This window comes from Strongylocentrotus purpuratus, unplaced genomic scaffold (assembly GCF_000002235.5).
Source record: "Strongylocentrotus purpuratus isolate Spur 01 unplaced genomic scaffold, Spur_5.0 spur5_scaffold_12, whole genome shotgun sequence".
Lineage (NCBI taxonomy): Eukaryota > Metazoa > Echinodermata > Echinoidea > Camarodonta > Strongylocentrotidae > Strongylocentrotus > Strongylocentrotus purpuratus.
Window position 1 is genome coordinate 31,799,655 of NW_022145597.1, and position 20,233 is coordinate 31,819,887.

The 20,233-nt window shown below is 38.1% G+C and overlaps 1 protein-coding gene across 1 annotated transcript; it reads left to right on the forward strand.

Annotated features, from left to right (window-relative positions):
- The first annotated feature begins 7,726 nt into the window (after positions 1–7,726).
- LOC100894085 (centrocin 1) lies at positions 7,727–18,820 on the forward strand. Its single transcript, XM_030982440.1, has 5 exons — positions 7,727–7,817; positions 13,871–13,990; positions 15,119–15,283; positions 16,051–16,156; positions 18,332–18,820. The coding sequence occupies exons 2-4, from the start codon at positions 13,888–13,890 to the stop codon at positions 16,149–16,151; spliced, it is 369 nt and encodes a 122-aa protein (XP_030838300.1). The 5' UTR covers positions 7,727–7,817; positions 13,871–13,887; the 3' UTR covers positions 16,152–16,156; positions 18,332–18,820.
- Positions 18,821–20,233: the final 1,413 nt, after the last annotated feature.

The following is a 20,233-nucleotide window of genomic DNA, read 5'->3' on the forward strand; positions in this document are numbered from 1 at the left end:
AAGTTAAAGGGGCAATTTTCCTATGTAAAAAGGGGCACTTTCGAGTGCTTGAAAAAGTGGGTGGGGGAGGGTTCCCCACGGCCATGGAATTAATGACGAAAAAATACTAAACTTGGCATATTGACAGAGTATATCTCATAAAGAGTAAGTCCATGACATTTCATATGTCTCAAATGGCTTTTGAATGATTATTCACATATCAGCGAACTATTCTGCATTGTGTACGGTATAGGGGAGACCGGGGACAATTGAAACACTTTTTTTCCAAGTCTGACATATCAATTTTATCATAGTTAACTACTTACTTAAAGTCTATCTGCACTAGTTTGGCCAGGAGGGATTATACCTCCTTGTAGGGTTACTCAGGTGGTTATCTCATCAAATCAGCTCTCAATTAACATAAGAAAAAGGGGATCTTGGGGAACCAACGGGTACCGCTTAGGCATTGTTAGCTTTATAGAAGGCGCGAGTAGCTACAAGTAGTGCAGTCCCGCTTTAAAAGCATATGAAATGAAAGATGCATATCTTGGCGGCTTGAAATATGACTAGGTTGTGGTTAAGTGAAACAAATTATTTTGAAGCCATAATCATTTCAAAACCTGAAGTCAAGTGTTACAATTTCCCCACAACACGTGGTAATTGTAACCCACCCATGGGTAATTGGCACATACAATTATTGTACCAACAAATCATATCCTTCAGAAAGATTTGTTGATTTTTTTTATATATTGTTTTGTTTACCTAAAGGCACACGCTGGACAGATTCTTAATACCTAAACAACATTCTATAGAACCCCAATAACATTGGGAGTGCATATTTTTTTTTTGTCCCGAAATTTGAAAATTTGACCGATCGACATTCCGTTTCGTTGAGGGGGAGGGGGGGGGGGGGGGGGTAAGGTCATCGTTTTTAGGTCGTCTATTATAATTTTTTTTTTTACCCCCAAAAAATGAAGTGGAGGGATAACACAAGTATAAATACTTATCTCGGTTATCCCCTTAAATTAAATACAAGCAAACAAAATAGGGGGTTCATGGCAAAAATCACATGATCGTTCTTTTAGCACAGAAGTAAAATCTTGAATTACCTTTTAGCAAAATATGGACAAATATGTGCTTGAGCCAGGCGCTTACACAGGGGGGGGGGGGGGGGGGGGGTTACCCCCCCCCTGTAGTTTTTTTTTTTATGTGTATGTTTTTTGAGAACCCCCCTTATGAGTTTTAATTTTTTTAGGTCGTCCATTCGGATTTTTCTTTTTGTAATTTTTTTTTTGGTAGCGTATAATAGCGCGTTTTTTTAACTAGGGATGGGAGCCTATGTTACATTTGCCCCGCCTTTTATCTACGGTCTCCCCTACATAATTCATTGGAAAACGTTTATTTTGGTCGTGCGCCAAAAAAAAGGTACAGTACCCATGGTTTCCTTTACGATTCGAAATTATATAAACTTGTACAAAAAAGATAGAGGGGGGGGGGGGGCGGGTGGATTCTGCCCCCACCCTTCTGGTTAAAAACAAAAATATTAAAAAAAATCTGGGCCACGCCAGCTGGGGTGCGCAAGAATTCAAGACATAAAATATGTTGAGGAAAACAAATAATCACATTTCATCCACGATAGGAAATGGGGGCGAAGGGGGAGGGGGGTCGAAGGGGGGCGATCGCAGTAAGGTTTTTCGGGGAGGAGGGAGGTGGGGCGTGGATAAACTTTGGACAATTCAGACACAGGTCAATATAAGTATGTAGCTACAAAATATAAAGCTGGAGTTTCACAATCAAGAAGTTATAAGGCATACATTTTCACTTCACCCCCTCCTCTCTCTCCCCCTCTCTCTCTCTCTCTCTCTCTCTCGTACATAATTATGTATACACACACGCACCCACACCAAACGCGCACACGCGCACACCTACACACGTACACACAACGCACTCAATCACTCTTCAATCTCTGCCTCTTGCTGTATTTTTCCATCACCATGAAGCCCTTATCTTGTTTGCTTGTATTTAATTTAAGGGAATAACTGAGATAAGTATTTATACTTTTGTTATCCCTCCACTTCATTGGTTGCACATGTATCGTTTTGTACACTTTTATTTCAGGTTGAGTGGAAATACATTCAATTAAAAATTCAATTCAGTCCAATAATATTATCAGGGGTCACACTAATATTAAGACATCAAGCTTCGCTTATCTTAGAACCTTGGCAATATATATATCTTTCAATTATATTGAGTTTTACCATGTATTCAGAACTGAATAAATAAATAAAATTAAATATTAAAATTCAAATAAATTCCATGATCTACAAATTAAAGTTGTCTTATTTTAATAAATCTTTATCATGAACGATATAAAGCTAGGCTATGACCAACATAGATTATTTTATTAAGAACAAATCAACAGACTAAGGACATATTATAGAATTGTAATAATGGATTGCTTTTAAGAAATCCAAGCGCAGAAAAGTTTGAAACCCCACTCGGGTCTACCCGTATGTGAAGCCGGATATATTCTCAAAGTCGCAAGCTTCGGCATTGATCATTTTGTCAGGCCAAGTCGGAGGAAAGATCGTATGCGGGTTGTTTGCTGATGGATGACTGGCGCCGCGGTAAAGGGGGAACTTAAACAAAAAATAAAAACAATATTTTGTCGAGGTCATAAGTGTATCAATCATTATTTTGATAATCTATGATCTAAATGAATCTTCTTTTACTTTGACCTATATACAGTGCGTCCCAGATAAAACGAAACCGAGAATTATCGATGTTTTATCATAACTTAATCACAATTATAATTGACAAATGACACATATTTGGAAAGCTTAGATCCTCTTCTTTCATTTGATGCAACTCATAATAATGCATATTTCACGTATGAGTGATTAAAATCAATTTTGAGAGAGGAAACCGAAAAGTCGTTTGGCGGGCGGTATCTGAATTTCAAAGAGAAAATCACATTTCTAGAAAGTTGATTATCTGCCCTTTCATATAGCACCTCCGAATTCAGGAAAAATGAGCTAGGAATAACAAAGTCCTGTTTGTTTAAAGTGGTGCTTGCATTTCCATAATTTTATTAAACGAATTCGTTTTCACTGGCTGCCTACCGTATCAACAAACGAAATTAGGGACTTTTATATTGAGTGGACGAGAACACGACGAACGCCGACTGATCATGCGTGTTGACGTACTCAACTGCCCATGTTGACTACAATTAGAAATCTTTTAGATTGCTTTCGACGATATACATGCATGCAGGAAGTAACACTATGAACATGACAGACAAAGAAAGAGGACAAAATATACAGTTCCTCATTCTACCCTCAACAATAGGCCATTTTCGTAATGTAACCAAATTTAATGCATAGGTCTTTGTGAAGTGCACAATAAAAATTATTTCATTCACCTGATAGGAATAATAGTATTTCAATAGTCAGAATGCAACTGCATATACTAAGTGTTGCTAGGTAGGTCAAGCCATAATGTTTGTCCAACCTGGCAACAACTAATGTTGCAGTTAGGATTCTGTCTATTGAAATACTATTATTCTTATCAGGTGAATATAGTTTGTATTGAGGCACTTCACAAAGACCTATGCATTCAATTTGGTTACATTACGAAAATGGCATATTGCTGTGGTAGAACATTCCTTCACTGCTATTATGTAACAATGTGTAGAACAGGTGAATAGCAGGGAAGGAATGTTCCTTTGTCTACCTGAGGAACTGTATATTTTATGACGACGCGGCATATATACTAGTACCGTACTAGATTTAGGAAAATCAAGGTTGACGCATTCTCGATCGCTGACTGAGACGACGTGACGCATGCGCAGTGCCTTAAAATGACGTCACACGTTGCAGTCAAAGCTGTCAACGTGCAAATCTAAAAGTCCCTAATAACAAAAGACTTAACTCCGTTTCGTTGACAATCAGCCGTAGACGAAAGACTTCATGCATGGCTGATTGTCAACGAAACAGAGTTAAGTCTTTTGTCAATTCTGCTTTTTGCAACGGCAGGCAGCCAGTTAAGACGAATTTGTTTGCTAAAATTATGAAAATGTAAGGGCTACTTTAAACAATCAGAACTTTGTCATTCCTTGCTCATTTTTCCTGATTGAGGTGTCATATTATGAAAGGGCAGAAACTCAACTTTCTAGAAATGTGATTTTCTCTTTGAAATTCAGATACCGCCCTTAGCCCGGCAGCCCAGAGCACTTTGATCAAGTGAACGAGGTACCAATATCTGAGTATTGGAACATTTGGGGAAAAACCTAGGATATCCAAATGTGGACGTCTGCCAGGGTCCCTCTGCTGCATGTGGCCCCTGGGGCCAGTTGAGAGGGGCCCAAAAATGCTTCTGATCAAACGAACGAGGTACCACTTGAAACCAGTGTTAACTAAATGCATGGATGCCACAGAGCACTGAATGGCCCATACCAGACAAATTTTCTGCTGCAAAGGGCCCGCCAGACGCCCCCAAAGGGGGCCCCCTAAAAATGCATTTGATCAAACGAACGAGGTACCACTTGAAACCAGTGTTAATTTAATGTATGAATGCCACAGAGCACTGAATGGCCCATGCCAGACAAATTTTCTGCTGCTAAGAGCCCGCCAGACGCCCCCAAAGGGGGCCCCTAAAAATGCATTTGATCAAACGAACGAGGTACCACTTGAAACCAGTGTTAATTTAATGCATGAATGCCACAGAGCACTGAATGGCCCATGCCAGACAAATTTTCTGCTGCTAAGGGCCCGCCAGACGCCCCTAATTGTGGCCCAAAAGCCAGTTTATGTAGCATTGACCCAGATTAAATATGCAAGGTACCACTCAAAACTAGTTTTGAATGGTCGGGTTTATCTTATAGACTACGGAAATCATCATGCCAGATAAATGTCCTCCTGCAAATGGGCCCACACCCCACAAACTCACTGAAAAAAAATGGGCCCCAAATGGGCCATGATCAAATGAAGGAGAAACCACTTGAAACTAATTGTAACTTTATAGTTGAATGCCACAATGCACTGAATGGCCCATGTCAGACACATTTTCTGATTCTTAGGGCCTGCCAGACGCCCCTAAAATGTGGCCAAAGGCCCATTATTGTATCATTGTTTAATATAAAGGCCTACTTTAGGTACGACTCAAAATCGATTTGGTATGGTAGTGTTCATTCTTACGGACTAAGAAAATCACCATGACATACTATTTTCTGCTGCAAAAGTGTTGAATGACACCCTAAAAAAGAGGAGCCCCAAATGGCCCATGAACGAACATAAGAGAAACTACACAAAACCAATATGAATTATTAAGGCATATTCCACAGAATAAATAACTGCCGATGCAAGACAAATTTTAATCTGCATAGGGCCCACCAGATAAAAAAAAAAAGGCTGGCTCAATGTGGATACTGGGCCTGAGGAAATATACATTAACGTAAATCAAATTTGCCATGTAACATGACATTTCAAGCAGATTACATTATTGCAATCCTAAATTTGATTACAGAATTAAAATGTGGTGTATACTACTAAATAAATATTCTACTTAAGACATGTTACCTGATTTTACTTCAATTAACAGCTAACAGTAACATATAGCATATGCCTATATGTTTCTTAAATACCATACGTTACAGGGGATCTATTGTACTCCCTCCTCAGGTCATATAATTATATCTTTGTATCTCTATGTCAGTCCTATGTAGCATACATGTACATGTACTTACATGTTTTAGTGTTTGACTATTTGATATGATGTATCCATAGAGATATATATTAATAAGTGTTAGTAGTATATAGCTCTATGGATGTATATTATGCTTCCACTGAAATTGAATAAATGAATGAATATTAATGCCCTACACTGGACCAGCTATTGTTTTTGTTTCTTTAGCTATATTTCCAGCTCCAAGCAAACTTTCCAGTGTGGAAAAACAACATTTTTAAAGAACACTTGGATCACATTAGCCTCTACACCTTATTCGCAATCTAAAGTTGTTGTTGTTGTTTGTTGTATTTTTTGGCATGCAGTCAAATCTGACTATTTACGCCTATATAGTCTAGTTCTTTAGTCGTGTTGAGGTAGTAGTCCTATTAATTCCTAGCTTGGAAACTCTGTGCGCCTGTGCTTCGCTGGTCTACTGCTGGGGGATGTACCATCCCAGCCAACCCTAGCTGCTACGTCCAATTATCCAATGGACTGACCAACATATTAACGGTATATCCCATTGATTTTTGTTTCAGCTTGTTCAGTTAGAATGTAGGCCTAGTTGTTTATACTCGTGTATAACTCTCACCTGGTGCAAATGTTTCTATACTGGATGAAATATGAAGCGATGTATTCCCATTTCCGATATTACACTCATAATGGAGGAATATGACATTCCAACTGAGATTCACTAGTTCACCATCCGGAAGCATTTTATAAGGTAGACATACATGAAAATAATATTTGCAATGTTTGCTAAATTATGGCATTTACTCTCTTTCCTATTCAACGTTCAACACAATTGAATGATTCTTGCAGTCTTGCTATAAACCAATATGCTATCAAGTAGGCTCTTGAATAATGAGGGTTACAAGCTCGATTTGTCGAATTGTATTTATATCATTCCAATAAATTCTTAGCCTCTACAAGAGTCTAAGGGCATATGCCTCAATTACAGAGAAGGAATGCTGTCATTAGTTACAATACTGTGTTATGGTTGAAATTTAAAATTGATTGGAAGAAAGTATTCCTCATTCATTGTAAAATGCAACCTGATATAAATGACAGTGTTTCTTTTTCTTAGGCCTATGGCATGAAATGTTTTTCCATACAAGTAACTTTGCTTAGAGCAGCTAATAGCTAAAGAAACTCAACAATTGCTGGTCCCGTGTAGGGCATAAACGGTCATTCATTCATTTCATTTTAATGGAAGCATAAAATATTACAGGAGAATTTTTAAAGGACGAGACACATCACATAAACAGAGGATTTATTTATGTTGGGGACCGGGGTAAAATGCAATAAATTATTGAAAATTTATTGCAGTTTCTGTTTTTTTATTTTATTTATGGAAACTGCCCCCTACCCTAGCCCCCGCTGCGTACAGTCATGGTTCAGTGACAAAGCAATAACAAAATTATTCAATAGACTTTTCGGTTTCTTCTCTTCAAATTGATTTTAATCACTCAAGCGTGAAATATGCATCATAATGATTTGCATCAAATGAAAGAGGAGGATCTAAGCTTTCCAAATATGTGTCATTTATTAATTATAAATGTGATTAAGTTATGATAAAACATCGATAATTCTCGTTTTCGTTTTTTCTGGGACGCACTGTACTACGCCTACCTTAAACTCGGTCATTAAACAAAAAACAAAAAACAAAACAAAACAAAGATCCGCCCTTATATATCTCTATTAACATTTCTCATTGAATGTCTCTCAAATCAAAATACAGTTATCAAAACATCTGGCCAACCTCATCGGTCCTATCAATCATTACACGCGAACATTAATGATCAAAGAGGCGCGGATTAAACAAAAATCAAAAAACAAAACAAAACAAAGATCCGCTTTTATATATCTCTATTTACATTTATCATTGAATAAAAAGTCTCTCAAATAAAAATAAAGTTATCAGTTATCAAAACATCTGGCCAACCTCATCGGTCCTATCAATCATTACACTCGAACATTAATGATCAAAGAGGCGCAGATGGAGAAAGTGGCGATGAATAATTCCATAAAAGGGAAGCCATAATCGGTTCGAGTCATCAATTCAGGAGCTCATCTCACCCGCAACAAGCTGCCTTAAGAACCTTCTCACCAGATTGGTAAGCATCTATTTTCTACTTTGCAGACTACTAATTACAGAACTTTTCTTCCAAACCGATTTTTCGATAATATGTATTTTGGCCCGTTTCTAAATCTTGTTTCGTTCAATTGGCATATGACTCTTTTTTATTTTTTATTGTTCATCAATATAATGCATAATATATTCTACAATCTGCCTTATAGGTTTATTTACTTTTAATTCATGATTTTGATGTATAATGTTTACGCTTGATTTGTTATGTTTCCTATTATATATTATTAGTCTTCGGACTACAATCGTGTTTCGGTGTATGAAGATATCAATCATGTAGAGGTGATGTGGTCCTGTGGAAGAGTCAATCAAGACCGGATTACCTAATGTATCGTTATTAAGTTCGCACATTTTAATGTTGGACAAGTCTATTGAACTAGGTTTTCAGTTGGATATTGCAAAGGTATTTGCAATCTTATATACTGTAAGCATCACCCATTCAATTTATCTCTATAGTCAGCAGCGTGAGTATCAGATTTTTCATTTTTTTTAATGGCAACCTGCATCGGGCAAATTATAAATTTGTGCCGCCCCTATCCAAAACTTATGAGCTCAAAATATTAAAAAGCTTAGTTCTCCTTCATTTCGTTTAGAAATTATAGCAATGTAGTGAATTTACGCATTTAATCCGGGAATTGGTAACCCAAAGTTTGATAAGTCTAGGAGTTATCTAAGCGAGGGAGGAAAAGCGACCATGTGGTGAAATTGATTGATTGATTCTATTCGTTAAATACTAGGCCTAAGTAAATTTGCATTAGATGAAAAAGACACAATAGAAAGGAAATACCTCATGCAATAACGCGAGAAAGCGAATCTTCAGAAAATCGTGTTGGAATATAAATAGAATTACACTGATTTGTAGACAACTTTCTTAAGTTTGATACTCATGTCAGTCTGAAAAATATGTAAATTGGCACATTCTGTTAAAATATTTCCAATACAAAAGAATCCTAACGGGTTAGGCTTCTTTTATTATAAATTAAAATTCATGCAAAATTTGCATTTTCACCTTTCAAAACACGATTTCTTCAGCGTTTATACATGTTTTGGGGAAAAATTCCAACCGACGGTGATACAGAGTTTAAAAATGAAAAAATACTAGATAGATAGATAGATAGATAGATAATTTATTGGTCCATATTCAAAAACATAGAAAATTGGCCTCCACTGGCAGCACATAAACATAATACAAAGTAGTTACAAAATAATTGATATGTCACATAATGTACATAAATTCACACGAGATCATGACATTAACAAAAAAGCATAAGTATAAATTACATAGTAATAGGGAAAACTTAAAGTAGATATTCATTGATTTTAAAAACTAACTTTATTTTCATTATTGCAAAGTTGAAACTTTGATTCGACAAGGTTATCAAAATTCAATGCTTGGGAACATTCGAAGTAACGATTATTATTTATTACAAAACGCTTAAATACAGCCCCGGCATAGCACCTGAAGAGTTCTCCGAACGCTGCTGAGATGTGTGAGATCACAGTATGGACATCACTTGCACAAGCAGACGATGTCCCATGACATCTCACACATTTTCAGTGCCTGTGTTTTCATCTTCTCTTGAGTTCTTTCTCTTACTTCACTACCGTCAGGCTAATTCTATTGCCTCACTCTAAACCCCGCGCAGGGTTTTATTTTGATGACAAACGCAGCGATACAAAAAAAGGAATCTGTCGCTTGTAAACAAATTAAGACGCCATTGTATATTCAGCTGCACACACCGGGGTATGTACAGCGTTTCAAGAGGGAACAAATGCCGTCCTTAATATCAATCCGGGGGTTTCCAATTTGAAAGTCTGGTTTCTTTGATTGTTAATTCAGCCCTATCCTGTGTATTTACAAGCAAAATATTTTAGTTATCAGATTCTGGTCATATCCCCTTTTGAATGGTTTGACATGCCATTACATTTATATACACTAAACTCATTATAATTTGAGAAAAAATAGCTTTGCAATTATGTTCATTCTCTATGCGATGTCGTCTGCTTCGGCGGTGTTGGTCCATATAGTGACGTCATTAAAACATCGTTATTTTTCCGGCGAATCTCTCGTATATCCCAGCTGCTATGGAGGTGGTTGTATTTGTATTTTTTAAAATCACCCGATATGTGGTTGACCTAAAACTTGTCCGATGTCCATATGTTAGCTTACCAGTTTCTAGTGATACATTAGTTGACATATTTGTGATCTTCTTTGAATTTCACCTTTAAGAAAGAAGTCGACATTCAAAGATTGAGAAGTGAGAAAAAAGTCGTAAGGAGACTGAGGAGCAAAAATAGTAATAAGAGAGAGAGGGGAGAGGGGGAAAGAGACAGAGAGGGAGGGGAGAGATAGAGAGATAGAGAGATAGAGGGAGAGAGAGAGAAAGATAGGAACGAAAGGTGGACGTAAGGAGAGAAGAGGGTATAAATAGAGAGAGGGGAAAGAAAAGGAAAGGAAGGGGGACGAGTTATACACGACACATGTAACTGTCTATCTGAGAGGTAATAGACCAGTTTCGCAGTGTATCCACGTTGAATGCGCAGGTCCCCGCTAAGTGCGCGGACACGAATGACTCCTCCCACCCGCCAGGAACAATCGTATTCCAACAGGCAGAATGCGAGCTGCACACGAAAGACGCTACCAGGCTGGCAATACATTAGAGCTCGCCCAACCTAGCAACAACCAACGTACGCAACTCACACCCCGCCCACCAAAGCACATGCCACTCCCAACGGTGAATGGAGCCACCCGCATCCAGGCACCCCGACAAAGACCCACGCACCCAACCCGAACCCACTGCGAAACTGGTCCATTATGTTGCACATTTTAAAAAACCGGCTTTATGGTACTAATTATGCGTAAAAACAGAGCAGAGGCAAGATTGAACGGTGGGTCAATTGGCAGGTGTTAGAGTTACAATTACAAGGAAAATATAAATATATAACTGGCTAACTGGCTAACTGGCTGGCAAGAGACTTTCAAAAGGGTCATCGCTTGACATTAGCATTGCATGAATGACATTCGGTACAAAGGATTGTCTGTAACGACAGCGGTTGCTCCTCGGTACGCGTAGGCGAATACCTGAGCGATTGAATCCAAAGAAATGATGTAATGGATGTGATGGGTCATTCATTATTGTGTGAACTTTAAGTAACATACGTTTTTCATACACAGTACTGATAGGGGGAAGATCTGAATAAATTAACCGCTGGGCAATTTTCCTGGGTCTATCTAACTTTCTCCGATTTTGTTTTGAAAGATTACCAAAAGTGCACAAAAAATTGAATGTCAGGATACTCTGTATAAGAGATTGGTAGAAGAGAACTAGAATCCTATTATCCACATGAAATTCCTTTAGTTTCCTTAGAAAGTATAACCTTTGACTCGCCTTGCCTGCTACGATTTGGGTGTTCCTATTCCAGTTAAGTTTATTATCAACAGTTGTTCCCAAGTACTTATATTCAGAAACTCGCTCAATGCTTTGATCATGGATAACCAACGAGTCAAGAGGCTGAGAGGAACGACGAAAGTCAAATACCATTTCCTTGGTCTTTTTTACGTTAAGAACTAGATGGTGCCGATCGCACCAGTTTACAAATTGATCAACTTCTCTAACATATGGGCTGGAATCTCCTTGAAGGAAACCAGTTATCACAGTGTCGTCTGCGTACTTAATTATTGAACAATTATTATTGGTGATGGTATAGTCACTAATATAGAGCGAGAAGAGAATTGGTGAAATTACACAGCCTTGAGGAGCACCTAGATTCAGACATTTGATGATAGAGTTCAGATTATTACACTTAACCCATTGTGGTCTGTCTACAAGGAAATTATGGATAATCCTAACTAGACATGGTTTGACATTCATATTAAGTAGCTTATCTATCAGTATGTAAGGAACAATCGTATTAAAGGCACTTGAGAAATCTATGAACACAGACCTAACGTAAGACCTAGGAGTATCCAAATGTTGATACAGACCCTGTAAAAAAACAAGTACTGCGTCTTCTACACCTCTATTGTTCTGATATGCAAATTGAGTCTTGTCGAAAATATTAACCTGATGGTTTCTAAGGTGTTTTAACAATAACCGTTCAAAACATTTCATAGGATTGCATGTAAGGGCTACTGGTCTATACTGATTCAGTTCACTAGGGTTTTTCATCTTAGGAACTGGAATAATAATCGAGGATTTCCAAAGACTAGGGATCCTACCAGCATTCATGATCAATTGGTAATACGTGTAAAAACATAGGCAAGTTGTTGACTACACATGTTCAAAACCTTATTAGAAATGTGGTCTGGACCAGATGCTTTGTTTACATTTGTCTTCGCAAATACATTTCGAACTTCATGTTCACTAAAGACAATTACCTCATTTGAATCAATTACAATATTTGACAGCCTATCTATTATTACATCATTCTCTGTAGAAAAGTCATGAACATCGAATCGGGCATAGAATTCACTAAGACTATCAACAAAATCCTGTTTACAATCCATTACTCTCCTATTAGTGTCCTTATAACCGGTCATTGTTTGCATTTGCTGCCATGCAGCTCGTGGGTTGTTTTCATTAAAGTTCCTTTCCAGTTTTCTTTTATACAGCACTTTAGCTTTCGCGACTTGCCGGTTGATTTCTTTCTGTATCTCCTTAACACATGACTTCTCTCCTGAAAGAAAAGCTTCGCGTTTCCGTTTCAATAACACCTTCAGTTCCTGAGTAATCCATGGCTTGTTGTTTGGATATGACTTTACATCTTTAAGAGGAATCGAAGATTCAACGCAGAAGTTGACGTACTCGGATATAACTGTAGCTGCTTCGTCTATCGACTCAGCTGAATCTACGAAGGTGTCCCAATCTGTGCAATCGAAGCTAGCACGCAGTTCCTCTATGGCTTCGGAGCTCCACACACGCCGTTTCCTGGCAACCGGTTTGCTGCTTTTCAGCTTCTGTCGGTAAGACGGGAGGAGAAAAATGTTGTTGTGGTCGGAGTTACCCAACTGTGGACAGGATTTCGATGTGAATGCGTTCGGAATGTTGCAGTAACATAAATCAAGGGTGGCATCGTTACGTGTAGTCTGTTGAACATATTGATTGTAGGTCGGAAGCACCTCATCCAATTTGCATTGATTAAAGTCACCCAAAATAATCTTAGCTGAATCCGGTGATAGTGCCTCGAGTTCATTGACCTTTGAGGCGATGAATTGACTGGCGATATCAACATTAGCATGTGGCGGAATGTATGCAACTAATACGAAAATCCTGTTAATCTCCCTCGGCAAGTAAAAAGGTCGAAGCCCAACAACTAGTAGTTCGTAGTCGGGTGTACAAAACTTCTCTCTCACAGTCCAGTTATTGCACCACTTATGATTAACAAAGACACAGACACCACCTCCACGGGATTTACCTGATTCTGAAGTTCTGTCACCTCTTATAATCTCGTAATCTCCAATGTCTATGGCGCTGTCCGGGATATTCTCGTGGAGCCATGTTTCCGTAAAGCACAGAAGGCACGATTCTCTATACTCATGAAGAAAACGTATATTTGCACGGAGTTCGTCAATTTTGTTGGGTAGGGATCTGACATTACCAAAAACGATAGAAGGCAACGGTGGTTTAAATCCTCGTTTCCTCACTCGCTGTCGAACCCCACCTTTCTTTCCTCTTTTCCGTGGTAGAATTTCACGCGGGAAATCGGCGAAACCACGTGGTTTGCTACCCGGGGCCTGGGCGGGCCGGTAGCTCAACAGTTCTATTTAATTCGTCGTATATTTATATATATTATAGTAGTATAATAAGTGTACTGTTATACATGTCTTGGGGGAAAAATTCCAACCGACGGTGTTTCAGCGTTTGAAAATAGAAAATTGCTATTCTATTCAATTCGTCGTATATATATTCTTGCACTAGCAGTATAATAAGGACGAGCATTTTCGAGAAATGCGGAACCAGCAAAATTGGAATAACGCCCAATTCTCGTTTCCTTTGTTCTTCCTTTTTTTTTAACAAAGAGAAGCTAAACTAGTCAAGATGATGATCAAAGTAGCTCTTGTGCTCTGTGCTATTGTGGCAACCAGTATGGTGTGCGCAAAGAATTTTGAAGAGCAAGCAGAGCAAGATGCATTGGACACTTGTAAGTATATAAGTCAGCCAGGGACGCCAATGCTTGAAAAGTTTTGATCGCCCTTTCAAGAAAACTGTCATAAAATCCCTATAGCTATTGTTAGAAAAACTGTGAAACTAAGACATTTCGTTAACACATAATATTGTCGTACGATTCTCTTTTACTCGGGGGGGGGGGGGGGGGGCAGTAAGAATATAATTGGTACACATGACCACAGGTTTTCCATCCCCTCCCCGAAACAAGTTTTTATCCAATCTTCAAAACTTACCCTTTCGATTTTTTTTATCGAAAATTTCCCCACTATACAAGGTTAACCCCTTTAGAACATGTCCTCTTAAAGGTATTATGTCCAATTTGCAGGCCAAAACATGAAAAGGTTAATGTTTCCAACGGCATTTGAAAGATAATATTAATTTAGAACTTCCCTCAAAACGAAAGGGGCTTGAAAATTCTTTTAGTTGGAAAATAACGAGCATTAGTTGTCGAATCGACTACGTGATTGCAATCATTTTAGTAATAGTCTGATTTTCAGACCCTTGTACCGAATGGACGTGCGTTTGTGCTGCGCAAAGATTCAATCAGTTTAATTGTGGCAATTACAAGAAGTGGGTTATTGATGTAAACAAATTCTCATGTACCTTTTCAACTCATTTTATGTATGTTATTACCAAAGAAAAAAAGAGAAGTCAATCGGTCACTCAATAGTGTCTGACAGTAAAATCTAGAAAGTAAACGGGTTCCCTTGCATAATTTGAATAATATAACACTGCTAACGTTTACATCTCACAGATAAGACATACGTCACATATTCATAGTTCCTGCAAATTTCTTCATAATTTGATGTTGGTTGCAAATGGGACATAGGCCTAGTACCTTTAAGAAGATATTATTAATCCCTTAAAAATTGCTTTAAATAACTATTATTGATATTGACAGCACAATGTCTAGGCAAGTGTACTCTAAATGCGTTTCAACAAACACAACAGACCCCCCCCCCCTCATTTTTGCCTAGCTATTTGATTCCCTAAATGCGTCACTCGCCTTAACCAGCCGAAACCTTTTTGGTCGCGAATGTGTCTACAGCAATATATATTTGCTTTATTTTCATTAAATCTCGTTTCTATGGCAACCATGCAGTGCTGAATATGATGCTCTCGGAGGAAGTTGCATCTCCTGATGACGCTGTTGCCTTGCAGAGCTGGTTCAGTCGCGCGGCTCATAAAGTCAGTCATGCAGTTAGGAGTGGCATCCACGCTGGACAGGGCGTGTGCTCGGGGCTTGGTCTTTCTCCAGAAGAAGCTCGTAAGTATAGCCGCAGAAATATAATTATGAACAAAGAAAAACAATAACAATAATGGCACTGATGATAATGATGATGATGATGATGATAATGGTAATTGATAATAATATTTCGTAAATAATAATTATTAGTATTATCATCATTATCCTCATCATCCTCATCATCATCATCATCACCATCATCATCAGTAATAATGATACTATCATTATTTCATCATCATTAATATTACTGGAAATAATTCAAACGTTTGGACCAGGTTCATGTGTGGAGACAGCTAAAAAAGCCAACGGGGTTTATTGGTGCTGCCACCGAAACATCGTACCACGTACCCATTTCAATCCTGGGTGGGGAGAAACAATGAAAATAAAATGCCTTGCTTAGGGACATATAGTAAGTGCCTTGATGGCTATTGAACTGACAATCTTAGATTCTCCGGTGAGTGTTTTAACCCCCCCTAAAAATATCAATAAGGCCCTTTTATTTCTTCTCATAATAGCCGCCCGGCACATTTCCCAAGGCATCCGGCCGGGCTTTTTTTTCATGATGGCCGCTAGCTTTTATGCTTATATTTTCCCCCTAAAAAACATTCTTTTAGCAGTATGTTTTTTTCATTAAAAAAACAAACAAAACAGAACAAAACAGGTGGCCTCAAAAAAAAAAGGGAGCGGGCGGCGCGGGGACGCTAAACATGATTTATTGTGTGAATATTTTTCCTAACTAGTCCCCCCTCCTCGTTTCATCATACTTGCAAATTTCATGTATATCTTAGGCGTTAAAATTCTGTCTGCGGTCCCAGGGATGAGAGAAGAGGATCTCAGCGAAGAGGATCTTCGAGCGATCTGCGCTGGTGCACATGCCCTTGGCCGTTAGACTCGGTACGTATTTTAATATAGTATTAATGACTGCTTTGAGAGAAATAGTTGTTTTATTACGCTCAAGGGAAGGTTAGAATTGTGCTATTCCCCGAGGCTTGCCGAGGGGAATAGCCCAATTCTAACCTTCCCGAGAGCGTATGAAAACAACTATTTCTCGAATATTAAAGCAGTCATTAATACTTTTATATGCCGAAAAAAAATAGACTAAAAAATGAAAAATTAAAAATATTTATAATTTTTGTCGAAGACGGGATTCGAACTCTTGCGTACAACAAGAGGTGTATCGAAAACCAACGCTTAGACCACTCGGCTATGGCCCGCCGTTGACATGCTTGGCAGTTTTCTCCAATATATACATTAAAATGGATTGAAACCGGCTTCGCGTGTGATGAATGCTTCGCAAAAGCTCCATATACGGACTCTTCTTTTACTTTTGCAATGCATATTGGCACGAACTTAGATCAAGATCTATCGGCAGATGTTGTTTTTTTGTTTTTGGAAGTTTATTTTCGTCTTCATGTCAACAATGCAAGATAAAATTGTCGGTAAGATCGATCGAGATTCAATTGTATTGAAATTACCGACCAATCCTTCGCACACATACGGCATCCTCCATCGCTCAAACCATTTTTTAACATGTAAACCTATGGGGTAACCATGGACGCTGACCAACTTTTTTTAATAACCATGGTTATTAAAAATATTGAAATGTTTTATGCATGGTTACCGAGAATTTTACAGGAACAGTTGAAGTTTATGAATGCAATTCGACCAATCAGATGGCTGGATTTCTTAAGTGAGGTATATAAAGAACAATATTAACATGAAACAATGTTATTATGCTGGTGAGCACTATTTTTTTTCTTTTTCGCCGTCGAAAATGATACCCCGCCCCCTTAAAGGTACTATGTCCCTTTTGCAGCCAACCTCACATGCTGTAGAACTTTGAAGGAATTATGGATATGTCATGTTTGTCCTATCTGTGAAATTTAAACGTTAGCAGTGTCCTCATATTCAAATTATGCAAGGAAACCCGTTTACTTGCTAGACTTCACTGTCAGACACTATTGAGTGACTGACTGGCTTTTTTCTTCTTTGGTAATAACATACATGAAAAGAGTTGTAAAGGGTACATGAGCATTTGCCTACATCAATAACCCACTTCTTGTGATGGCCAAGATTAAACTGATTGAATCTTTGCGCAGCATAAAACGTATGACTATTCGGTACAATTGTCTGAAAATCAAGACTATTACTTTTGGGCTCTATAGCCCTAAAGTCGATTTGACAACTAATTGTCGTTATTTTCCCACTTGAAGACATTTTCAAGCCCCACCTTTTTTAGGAAAGTTCTAAATTAGTATTATCTTTCAAATGCAGTTGGAATTTAACTTTTTCATTTTTTTGGCCTGCAAATGGGACATAGTACCTTTAAGCACCAGGGGAGGGGGGGGGGGCGTCTCCAAATAACGGTAAAAATTAACGTGTTTTTACCTATTTTTTTCCCAGGGGAGGAGACCCGGGCCCTCCGGATCCGCCTGGGGTGGGGGGTGTGGTGGCAAGCCTGGGCAAAACAAAACTATAAAAAAATCCACCACTTATAAACCTTTTACATGTATTTTGCTTTAACAATTTAGATACCTGTCAAATCTCAAGTAAGCAATGTTTAAGAATACAATATTGTATGCCTATACTTACGTTCTTACTCTGACATTAAAAAAGATACTTCTCTCAGTTTGGATGTTCCTGCAGTATCAGTTTTAGAATTGTTGATGATTGCAATTGTTCAATAGTGATAAATATGGAGTCATTAAAAGAATTATCTTCTAATAAGAAATACAATGTACATGGCATTATATAGGTCTATATGCTTCTTTCTTCTCACCGTACCCCCTCTCCCTTTCTCTCGTTCCCTCTCCATTTCCCATTCTTTCTCTGTCTCCCTTTTTCCCCCTCTGCCCCCTCCCCTCTCTCTCTCTTTCCTCTTTCTCTGTCTCTCTTTCTCCCACTCTCTCTCCACCGTTTTATGTCTCCCGGCCTTTCTCTCCCTCTCTCTCCCCTTTTCTCTGTCTCTCTTTCTCCTCCTTTCTCCCGTCTTTCTCTGATTCCCTTTTCTCCAGAACTCCTCATTATGTTTTAAACAAAATCTACTGTCTTCTTTTATTTATCACATAGGAAGGGATCGTGATACAACATTTGGAACGCTTGATGCTGATTCTTCCTTGAGAAACAATGAAATAAAAGCAAGAAATTGTCAACTTCCATCATGTTTTTGCAATTTCCTTATATTAATTAGAATCTTCTTTATCACTCCTGTATTGTTAAAATCCTTAAACCTTGTTTTCCCTCTAAAATGAAATGACGGTGAGTGGTTTTTGATTATTAATACATATTTTGCCTTTAATTTAATGTATCCAATCATTATACATCTTTCAAAGGTGTTTACAAATATGTAGGGTTAAAAGTACACCAACCTTAAAATCTAGCATAACACTACAGCTTTTCATCAAAAGCTTGAAATTAAAAATGTTCCCTCTGTTTTGCTCTTTTTTTTTCCTAAAAAAAAGTACCAACAACAAGACATTGTAAGCATGGTATAAGGGGAATAATAAATAGTATTGGTAATAATGCTGATAATAAAATCACATGAACTTGCATACCATAGCTAGCGTGTTTGTTTTGGATATTTTGTTACATGATATAAAACCAGCAGTGTATGATTGATAAAATATTGTTGGCATGCAGGGAAAATACGAAAAACAACAACACTTTGATGGGAAAAAGTGTGAGAGGCAAAAATAAAACAAAGTAAAAAGGTTAAATAGAAGAATGAAGAGAGAAAGAGAAGAAGAGGGAGCACGGGAGAGGAGAGATAAAGGAAGAGAAAGTGAGAGAGAGAGGAGGGGGGGGGGGGGTAGGGAGGCAAGGAAAGCGGACAAAAAGAGAAAGAGGAGTGATAACAGAAGAGACAACTAAAGGCAGAAAGGGAAAGAATGAAAGAGAGAGAGAGAGAGAGAGATGGGGTGACCAAGGTGATGCGAGAAATATGCACTTGAGGGGCATTTGAGATGGAGAGAAGAGAGAGGAGAGCAGAGAGGTCGGTTTATCTTACCTGTAAACCTATGGCTAGGACGGTCTTATATGCTAAAGGCACTTGCAGTGCCTTAAAAGGATGTCACATGTAGCAGTCCACTATGTCAACGTGCAAATCTAAAAGTCCATATTGCTTCCTCCGCGGCTACTTCGTTGCGGAGGCATACAAACAAAATTTTACAAAAACAAAACAAACAAAATATTACACTGCGATAAATTGTATGAATGGAATATATAGAAAGATCACTCAATCTGAATATATCATCTGCCGATACTTTTGTCTCTTCGATACAGACGGCTTCATGCCCTGTGCTGCCTTCAGGAGGTGGTTTTGACTCACTCTGATCACAAACCCATCTTCTGTGACTGTGTTGTTTGATATCATACCCTGTTATTAATATTGAATTAATGATATGCATTAAGGCAAACAAAAAGTAATGTATTTCTCGTCCGGTCTTTCTTCAAAAATCAGTGAGGGAGGCCTTTACTTTTTTTTTCCTTTTTTTTTTAATTTCTTTATATTTTTGTCAAGATGGCCGCCATTATAGAATGGCTGCCGAGACAAAGCTTTTGATCATATATTGTATGTATGTAAAGTAGATAATATTTTATCACATAACTTTGTCTTCGATTTGTCAAATCAGAAACAAAAATCAGAAATTGAATGATTTTCTCTCTCTTTCACAGACCACAAACAAGCACTAAATACTAAAGTGAAAAAAGTTAGTGCTTGCCTGTGGTAAATGACTATGTACTACATGTACAAACAAAACACAGTGGCACAGCAGTATATGATTGTTCTTTAATCAATGAGCAACGTTTAAACTACCGAGAACTAGTATAGAGATGTTAACAAATATCTACAGTGCAAGATGTCAAAATTAGTTGTCAATGACTATGATTATGGGACCTCAACATTCAACTGCAGTAGCATAGCTACCTCACATTCGACGCCTTCTGATGACGGCTTAAAAAGATTGCTAT

What these genes read in the sequence shown, in the direction of transcription:
- LOC100894085 (XM_030982440.1), top strand. Translation starts at nt 13,888, where the DNA reads ATGATGATCAAAGTAGCTCTTGTGCTCTGTGCTATTGTGGCAACCAGT. An exon ending in GCAAGATGCATTGGACACTT is followed by an intron (nt 13,991 to 15,118) that starts GTAAGTATATAA and finishes GCAACCATGCAG; the next exon opens with TGCTGAATATGATGCTCTCG. An exon ending in TCTTTCTCCAGAAGAAGCTC is followed by an intron (nt 15,284 to 16,050) that starts GTAAGTATAGCC and finishes TGTATATCTTAG; the next exon opens with GCGTTAAAATTCTGTCTGCG.